General features: G+C 40.0%; 1 protein-coding gene across 1 annotated transcript; it reads left to right on the top strand.

Annotated features, from left to right (window-relative positions):
• Nucleotides 1–636: 636 nt before the first annotated feature.
• On the top strand, nt 637–7,282 carry lrit3a (info leucine-rich repeat, immunoglobulin-like and transmembrane domains 3a). Its single transcript, XM_008279480.1, has 4 exons — nt 637–752; nt 1,976–2,442; nt 5,781–6,086; nt 6,252–7,282. The coding sequence occupies exons 1-4, from the start codon at nt 637–639 to the stop codon at nt 7,280–7,282; spliced, it is 1,920 nt and encodes a 639-aa protein (XP_008277702.1).
• The last annotated feature ends 3,101 nt before the right edge of the window (nt 7,283–10,383 follow it).

The raw sequence follows: 10,383 nt of genomic DNA, 5'->3' as shown, positions 1-10,383 counted from the left end.
CTCAATAATACATTTACATTTATGGAATTTCTTGAGAGTCAGAGGGACTTGCATCAGAATTCACAAAATAAAATCTGCAGCCTTTTTCACTTTAGAAGCAGGCTGAAAACAACAGGCCAAACCACACGGCCTGGTATTAGGACAGAAAGACGAGACGAACTAAACAGAGTGTAAAATGGAAAAAAAATCTATCTAATAATTAATTTGTGTCGGTGACAACATCAACATTTTCAAAAAACGAGTTAAATTCAAAACGAAAGTCGCAAACCAAATGGATTAACGAAGGTGTGGGCAGCTCACGTGAGGGGAAACCTCCCCAGGATTAGCTAATCAGTGCCGTGTTGAAAAGAGTGGTCGTGCCACGCTCGCTAGCTTGAATGACCCTGTCAAACCTAGGAAATCCTTCACTAATCTCCTCCCCCCTCCCTCCCCCACATGGCCGCTCTCACAGGTCACCTGTACTGTAATTACATCTTCAGCCTGCGCACCGTTGCCTCTAATGGATTTTGAAAGCGCTATTCGTTGTTCTCCATTTCTTTTGTGGGAAAAATAACTCCTCTGGCTCTCAATGAATCCGGATGTCGTTTTTCCTGATATCTCCTCGATGTGAGCATTTTGGGTGCGTTCGGTGACATCATGCGTCGACTTCTTTGTGTGCATGTACTCCTGTGCTGCCTCAGTATGGCTCAACCCTTCTGTCCATCCCAGTGTACCTGCGTCTTCCATGGACGTACCGATGGAGTCGGAACCAGGTAAACTGTATTCTAATTGTGCTCACACAAACTGCCCTTGGTAGTCTTTGTACACTTAGAAAATCAATGACAATTTAGCAACATTTATAAAGACTTGTGTGTGAGTTTGGCAAAGTAGGTCACTCTATCTGTAGTGTCACTTAAAAAATAATGACCTAGTAAAGACACAATTTTAACACATTTTCTTTCGTGTACTCTTAGATAAACTTTGTGAAACTGTTTGCATCTTTTCAGAGGCATTAGTGACCCATTTGCAGCACTCAGGCTTGTCTGGTGTGTCATCGGTGTTAAATCATGGACTTAGCAATCTGTACTGACATGATTAGTGTGGAGCTTTAACGTATATGTCTATTGGTGTGTATAAAAAAAATAAAAAATTGAGTGTGACCCAATTTGAATGTGTAACAATTAAAATGCAAAGCAGCTGCACTTAAAATGTAAAAACGTACAAAAAAGTATCAGGGCAATCAAAATGATCAGCTTTTAATGGGGTATCAGTAGTTTATAAATTACCCAAATTTGCACAGGGTGTGCTGACATAATGTATGGTTCCTGGCATGGCACCAATCCGTTTATACCTGAGACGGACCTAATTTCCCACTACACCATTAATCCTGTTAGTGCCAAATGCTGTTCTTCATTGCACGTAAAGATAACAGAGAGTAATGTGATGTGTGATAATATCTGCCAGTTGTAAAGCAGGGGAAAAGTGACAGGTTAGCAGTGGCAACACAGCAGAAGATAACATCACACTGGTATTCAGGTACACATTATGGGACAGGACAGTACAACAGAAGCAGCAAAAAGTTTAAAATCATAGCTAAAAGTGTTTTTTACTTGAAGAAACAAGATACTGATGAAATGCACTCTCTGCATGTCCTTGAGAGTAACATCAATTATTCCACCCTCTATAGTCCACATGACCACTCTCTATTGATGATGATAGCGATGAGCTTTGACCTTGTCATCTGTGGAGTGTCCTTTAGGTGGACTACAGTCATGGCAGTGAAAGCATTCCACATGACAACCGACAGGCTAAATGGATGGATTGATGTATGGATAATGCATTGACAGATACAGATGGTACATCTCACTGGCAGGTCAATTAAATGCTCATGGAGACACCCTCAATGGAAAATGAGTTGCGAGTTGTAAAACAGTTTTGTTAGCTGCCTACATGCTCTGTTCACAACAATTTTTACATATTTATTTTTGATTTTCAGATCTGTGCTCTGCAATGACCCAGACATGTCTGACATCCCCGTCAATGTCCCTGTGGATACTGTCAAACTTCGAATTGAGAAAACTGCAGTACGGCGAATCCCGACGGAGGCTTTTTACTACCTAGTGGACCTGCGATACCTCTGGGTTACCTACAATTCCGTAACCTCAGTGGATACCGGTAGTTTCTACAACCTAAAAGTGCTCCATGAGCTGCGGCTGGATGGAAATATGATCTCTATATTCCCTTGGGAGTCTCTCAAAGAGATGCCTAGGCTGAGGACACTGGATCTTCACAACAACAGACTCACTAATGTTCCCACCGAGGCAATCCCCTACCTCCTCAACATTACCTACTTGGATTTATCCAGCAACAAATTCACCACCCTGCCCTCTGATCTCATGGATATCTGGCCACCATTTAATGGACGACCTGTCTCTACTAACGCCTCTCAGAAAGTCGTGTTAGGTAAGGAGAAAATGTGCTGTCTGGCTTGGTTTTATAAGACATTAGGGCCAGGACACTCTTGGGGTTATTTGTAATTGCCTCAGGAACTTCATTCCATCACCTGTTAATCTAGCCAGACTTGTTCTGCCTGAGCGGTCATGACTCTCAGGACACAGTCAAATTAGCTTATTCTAAGCAGTGGCAGAGTTGATGCTTTATGTATATTATTAATTTACAGCTCTAATTAACTGTAAAATAATTAACACAATACCTCTTGGTAATTCAAGCCAGTGTCAAGTTCATCGGTGAATTAAAAAAAAAAAGAAAAAAGAAAGACGACTGTATTGCCCTGTGTATTGTGTTAGATGTACAAGGAAATTACAGCATCTATAACTTGAGGTTGCAAGAGGCTATGCTTAGAAGAAAAAGATATCTTCTCATTAAAAATATGAACTTGTTTTTTATTACTTAAGTAATACGAGGAGTATACAGAAACAAACAAACAAAAACAAAATCTGCCCTACGCTCAAATTACAGTTTCCCCTCCACAGGCCTGGTTGCCTTATTCTCAATAATGATTAAAAAGTAGCCTGAATAGCAAGTTCAGCCTGTAATTATTAATTATTGCTCAGTTTGGAATTCATGACATTTACTTCAAGTGAAACTGGAAAGGAATATGTGTGGAAAGGTTTAGCTGAAAAAAATGTTGCAGGGCTTCGACATTTCAGCTGAATTGACTTGTGTTCATCTCATGAGGGGTTTGGTGCCATTTGATAACAGAGCATATGATGTTCATATACAGCTGTTAGTATTGGTCTTATCCTGAAGTCAGTCACTTCCTGTCATTTATTTATTCACTTACTTTTGTGACACGATTGAATGTTTAATTATAAGAAGTTGGTAACTATATGGTAAGAAACCTTACTCATCTCCTATTCGTAGTATATTTCTTCAAGTCTAATCTTTATACATAATACTACCTTATCATGAATGCAATACAAAGTTCTTAAAGCTGAGATAAACCCAAAACACCTGTTGTCTTGTATGGGTTGGTTTTCTCTCTTTAGCATGGCTGTGGTTTATTGTTTAGATTGAAACCTGTGTTGTCTGGAGGTACATTCAGGCACATGACCAATTACACCAATCGCTAAGTTTTCAGAAGCTGTGGTTTTAAAATTGTTAAACTGGTTTAGTTGGTACCTGGTTGGTTCTTGTAGAAACACAGTGGTTGACTTGAACCTGCTGCTGAGGTGGTCTAACTGAGGCTGATGCTCACAAAGTTCAGTTTAAGAACAGAATTATACAGTTCAAACAATTCTTGCAATTTTCAAATTTCCGATCTTTCATCTTAAACATTCTTTCGAAGGCAACACTACATCAAGTGGCCAATTAATAGATTCCCCATTTCATGCTTATGGACAGCAGGAAATCTGAATTCACTTGCAAGCACTTGTATACATACTACAATCAGGAGGCAGACACATATTTCCACATATGCACACTAGAAAAAAATATGCCAGTTGTCTGACAGTGAGAAGAAGAGCTATTTTGTTTATTAGGTTTGGATGGACAACATGAAAAAGTGAAAAAAAAAAGGGATAATACTTTGGGATTTGTCAGCACAGAATCTTGAATACACCTTCTGATGATGACATTTATATCCTTTAGACCATTGTGAACGCTTGCTTGCTCACAGATGCAGAAACGACAACACTATCCCACTAGAGTGGGGTCTGGCAGACACATGCAGACATGCGTGGCCACCAAAATGGGCATCATGCTGACTCAGTGGACTAGGTAACCAATGTATTGGCATTTCCAGTATAAAACTGTAATGACAAGTAAAGGGGTCATCTCATCTTCAGCTAATCAACAACAAAGTCACTTTTTTTTCTTTTTTTTTTGACCAATAAATTGGTGGATCTAAACACAGAATCAGTTGGATCTTCCAAATGCCAAACTTAGGGCTTTAAATTGGTAAGCCAACCAAGGGATGACATGACAGTGGCTACATCCACCTTTTCTATACAATCTATAGGAAATACAGTCAGCATTGGAAATATTGGAGAACACTAGGCAGCAGACAGCGCAGCTGCATAGATTAAATGATGATCACAATGATAATATCGCCCCAGTGCATACTGGTAAGCCTTCAGACACACCTACTCCCAGTGTGCTACTGAAACGTGAAACCTAGTTTAACTGCAGTTTAAGTTGTAGTTCAGGCAAACGCGTTCAATTGGGTCGGTTCTAGCATACTGCTGTGCTGGATCCAATTAAAAAATGCAGCTAGAGCATTCATTTGGCTAGATATATTTCTAAATTACACGTAAATAAATGCACGTTCACTGTATCTGTGTCGCATGGACAGTTGGAGAGATATTAAAAGGCCGTTTAAGGTCAAGCTAGCTTATCTCAGCCGAAATAGCTTGTTGTGTGCTCTGGTGTACCTGAAGGAGAAACAGGATTAGCGTGAAGGAAACAGACAACAGCTTGTTCAGTGTATCCTGCAAGCATTCCCTGGTAGTATTTTATAGGGGATATGCACAACTTAACTATTTTGAATTTGTTTACAACTATTCTAAGTAGATCAAGAATAAATACAGAAACAAACATTAAAAAATATACTTTGGACTAATCTAGATTCCATTTTACAATTTGCAATAAATCCCACACATATTTGCTATTATTATAAACTTGTCATATGGGTGACGACGTGTTTATGCTGTTCGTGATCCACTGATGTTTATGCTAACAACAAAGCTAATGGAAAGACTATGTTATTACAAAGTGGAGGAAGGCCAGTGGCAGCTTAGGTGCTTTGGCACTGTTAAGACAGACTAATCTGGTTAAAAGAGCTTTAGTCTGCACTGGTACATGTGCTTACCTATTGTGTGCACCAGGTTTTTAGAGCAAGTGGTAAGTGAAACTCCATGACTCCCTTATGATACGTTCACTTCCACTGCCTTTGCATTTCATCATCAAATCTAAAATGAGCAAAAAAGGGGGGAAAAATGATGCAAATGGTGGCTGATAAATAGGGATAGCGTTTGTACAATACAATCTAATGATGCCCACTGTTTGCTGTGGATATTAACTTAACACAGAGTACATCATTCCCATTCCTTTAAACAGCAGCTTCTGCTACAACTGAATGTAGATCAGGCATTATGAAAATCTCCTCTCTTTTGTTTTGTTCATTCACTGCTAAAATGTCATCTCAGTATTCCCTATTCCTACCTCTGTGATTCACAAAAAAGCTTTATAACAACATAGCATTTAAGTGTGAGATGTTTGACACAGCAACTGCATGAAAGGACGATCAATAATCAGAATTGATGTCATCTTTTCATCTTCAGGCCTCCAGGACAACCCCTGGTTCTGTGACTGCAAAATCTCCAAGCTGATTGAGATGTCCAAAATGGCTGACACACCAGTGGTTTTGATGGATCTGTTCTTAACCTGCGCTGGACCAGACAATCTGGCAGGTGTCCTTTTTCAGCGGGCTGAACTTGACAACTGCGTAAAACCATCAGTGATGACATCTGCAACCAAGATCACATCTCCTTTGGGCAGTAATGTTCTCCTGCGTTGTGACGCCACAGGGTTTCCAACACCAACTCTTTACTGGGCGAAGTCAGACGGCTCACCAGTCAACAACACAGGTATAATGGCAAGGTTTTGTAAACTGCATGTTAGCTGAGGCTAAAGTAATGTCTGGGATTTGAAGATTTTCATTGCCTGATGAGAAGTACATATTTAAGTATGCAGTACTAGCATTGCAAGGTTATAATCAATGTTGATTTTTATATTCTCTTTCTACTCTACAGTCCAGGAGTCACCTGGGGATGGCATCAGATGGTCCATCATGAGCTTGCATGGGATATTGTTCAAAGATGCTGGAACCTATAGTTGCAAAGCCAAGAATGTTGCTGGCGATGCAGAAGCTACCATTTCTCTCTCAGTTGCTGGTACTATCAGTACCACCATCCCTCCACCAAGGCCTGACACCGGAACTGGGCCAACCAGCCTTGGCACAACATTTATTCCCCCAACAGACATTCCCAACTCACCCTCCGTCATGTCCACAGCCCTCCCAAGAACATCGACAGTATCTGCTGTCCCTAGGAAGCCAAAAACTACCCCCAGCAATGGTTTACAGAAAGGCTCACTGAAGCAAACAAAAAGTCAACAAGGGGGCAATGGGAGAAAGCTTGCAGCAGATGAAAAGAGCAAGAAAAGTGAGAAATCAAAGTCTGTTGAAGATCTAAAGATTGTAGAGGAAACGGCTGATAGTGCAGTGTTGCTTTGGACTGCAGATGGGTTACCAAATGATGCTCCACTTACAGTTGTATATTCCCCGTATGGTGAGGATGACACTAAGAGGACGGTGGAGACTAATGCTGGCAGTGGAAAAGTGCTCCTAGATGGACTGTCATCTGGGATGAGGTACTCAGTCTGCCTCATCGCGAAAGGTAATGCAGCTGGAAAAGACCCTTGCATTGACTTCTACACATTGGACAACGTAGACGATGATGGGCAGAACCGGTTTTTCATGATCATCAGCGGCATTGCCTGTGCTTTGGTTTTGCCTCTCATTGTCCTGCTGCTTTACAAGATCCTCGCTCTGTACTGTAAAGGACATAACACTGCGTCGGATGAAGAGGAGCTTGAAAAAGAGAGCTATGTCAAGTTTGAGACAATTACAATGAAACAAAGGACTTTGAACACTCACCCAACTGAGCTTTGGGCAAGGAGACCAACTCATGAATCAGAGCGAATGCTCCTGTGTTCCAGGTCAAGCATCGACTCCCAGATGACTTATAAGAGTGACAGTTCCCGGTCTGAATATCTCTGCTGATTCAAGAATCCATGGCCAATGCCCGAACACCGTGCTAGCATTACATTATATTAAACACTCTTTATATGCCTTTCATGACACAGATAAAATGATTACCTATAAAACCATTTATAATTTTTTATAAATATATATTCATTTTTTTTCACATCAGCAGGCTCTAAAGAATTATCAGGTTGTAATGAGTGGCGCAACACATTCTTCTGCACTTTCCATTATCTGTTCGTTTATAAAGATTTATATACTGAAGTAGAAAAGTGTAGTTAAGATGGAATCACTCCAATGTGTCCAAAATTTATATTCATGCCCTTATGTCTTGGAGCCTTACATTATTATTCAATTAAATATCGCCACAGCGCAGCACCTGTGTGGGACTTTAAAATATACATAGTAGCATACAAAGAGCCTGTCAGTTAATTGTGTGTGGTATTTGACTGTTTTCAATGCCAAAGTTGCAGTGTGTCTGATATAAACATTGTGGTGGTGTCAGAGAAGATCTAGAATACTCCCCCATCACATTCACAACATCATTGTTGCTTTAAGCATCAAGCCGATTGTTGCCTTACTGCACAAGTACGTACTGTCAGTGTGTGATAGAATACAGTGTTTGACTATTGCCACTTTATATGATTGTATGTATATAACTGTCTATAAATGAAGTTGTACATTTGTTTTTAATAAACTGTTAAATTATGTGTTACATACTACCTTATGTTATCTGGTTGGGTTGGTGTATGGCATCCCCACGTAAAAAATTAACTCCGATGCAATTCCACAAAACCTTAAAAAAAATAGGCATTTATTTGTACGTTTACCAGAAAGTCATCAAAACACACATTGCTGCTCCTCTCACCAGTTTTCCAAAATCTTCTAATAACATCAGAAATACATAAATTCAGCACTTTCTACATTATTATTATTATTATATGGCATATTGTCTATGTCCATGTGTATGATGCTTGTGCTGGGACATGGTAGGCAGACGTTAACAAGAGAGGAGTGCCAAAAAGCTGCATATTGTATATTGTTAATCAACACTTTGTAGAGTTACAGAACACAGAGAGTGCGACTGGGATTGTACGATAAATGGCATTTATGATCGTAAGTGAGAAATTTAAAATGTAAAAATGTACATAGACATATCATATGTGCTTATAAAGTTATGAACAAGTGCAGGCTTGTTCATCCATAAAATCAATGGGTCACAGTTGTCGTGCTCTCTGACGATATGAGCAGGCATTGCAGTAAATCCAAATAAAATGATGGGTGGGTCTGGAAAACTGTTCCCATGGATACCTCTGTGCGAACCAGCTGTAGGAGCCTGCAGCATTACCTAATCTCTTATGCCACCTGTGCTGTTATCATAGCAACAGCCAGGCAAGTTTAACAAACAGACTGAGTGGATGGTGGACTGGGACGGTAATGACAAATAAACTATGAATGGACACTGAGATATATTGATAGCCATACACAAGATAGATAACTTCAGGAGGCCAGGAGGATACAGAGGGGAAAACAGATAACAATAAAGAGATCAGTCAAACTGTGATTGATACAGAAACTGTGAAATACTGTGGACAGCTGCTTTAATTCTGCCATAGTTGCCATTGGCCTGTGGTCCTTGGAAAAAAAACAATCCAGACAGGGCAAGTGAACGTGAGATACTTTGCTTCCCTAGAGGCTTTACAGTTGCATCACAAATCTCCTGGCAACCGTGACTAGTGCCATTATAGCAGTCCAGTGGAAAATTGGCCACATGTTCGTGGTGGCAGAATATATAACAACAAGACAAGACAAAGATATCTCCTATGTCTATTTGTGCTTGTTGAACTGCTGTCAAGGCTAAAAAGGTTGATTTATTTTCAATCTGAGGTTAATGTGAATCCTTATCCATTTATACTTAACCTCTTTAGGTCAGTACAGTCAAGTCTTAAATCAGCAATCCATGAACTATGCACTCACTCAAATCACAAGTACCGTGGTCAAGCATCTGCTGATGTACACTTGTTGTGTGGGATGGAGGTTTTCTTCAAATAATTAACACAATTACAGCATATTATTTATCAGTATACAAGTATTTCCAACCGGTTCTTACAACCTGGTCAATAGTTTTCATCATTTAAGAGTTTAAAGCAAATATACTATATTTCACTGCAGTGAACAAAATGCATTTGTAAAACAATACATCGCAATAATAACTGTTTCATATACAGACACATTTTCAGCACTAGTAAATGTCAGTATGAGTGAGGGTTTTTGCGGCTACTAAATGTCAGCTGAACATTATTCATAATGAGTTACGCATTCCCAAATGCTCTCTATTGCAATTGATTGAAGGTGACTCACTGAACTGGAATTCAGAACTGGAAGTATTTGTCTTCCAAGAGATATGACGTGAGGTGGCATTTAACACAGCGGCAGAATCCGCACTCTGGTTGTATCCTAGATACGCATTCTACCTGATGATTCAAACCCATGCACGACTGCCATCCAACAGTCACCTGAAGTATAATTATACACATTTTCATTGTTATCTGCCAGGGGGTGAGAATCGTGGGAAAAGGTCAGTGCCGTTCAGACCGTTAACGTTAGTGTGGAGACAAGGCTACTTTCTCAGCAGTGTAAATCTTCTACTGCTCCTCTACAGGGTTACCGGTGACGTTGCTCCTGACAATGTCCTAGTCATGGTGGGTATGAATAGAGGCCGTGGTTCCTGGCCTCTGTTAGTTGTTCTGCTGGCTAAAAAGAAGACAAACAATTTAGGGATAATCTGCTCCTCTCCTCCACCGTTCTCTGTAAATTACTCATTCTACCAATTCCCTCTGGGAGCCAGATGGACTTCAACAGGAGACAGTCTGACACACTGACTTCCTATTCACACAAATAGGACACAAAACAAACTGTCTATTGTGTGTGTGGTATTTGGAAATTACTTATACTGTAAGTATGTCATTTATAAATGGCTTAATGGACTGAAAAATGTGAACATACCAAGGGTCATTGTGTCCCTCGATTAATAAATAAATAAATGTTGTCGGATTCTATCTAACAGACTTCCATGCAAAAGTCCATCTTCCTGTCTGTTTCTCCCAGACACAAAAAGT

Source organism: Stegastes partitus, unplaced genomic scaffold (assembly GCF_000690725.1).
Source record: "Stegastes partitus isolate 25-593 unplaced genomic scaffold, Stegastes_partitus-1.0.2 Scaffold160, whole genome shotgun sequence".
Classification (NCBI taxonomy): domain Eukaryota; kingdom Metazoa; phylum Chordata; class Actinopteri; family Pomacentridae; genus Stegastes; species Stegastes partitus.
Note: the sequence above shows the minus strand (reverse complement) of the source record. Positions and strands in the feature narration are given on the sequence as shown.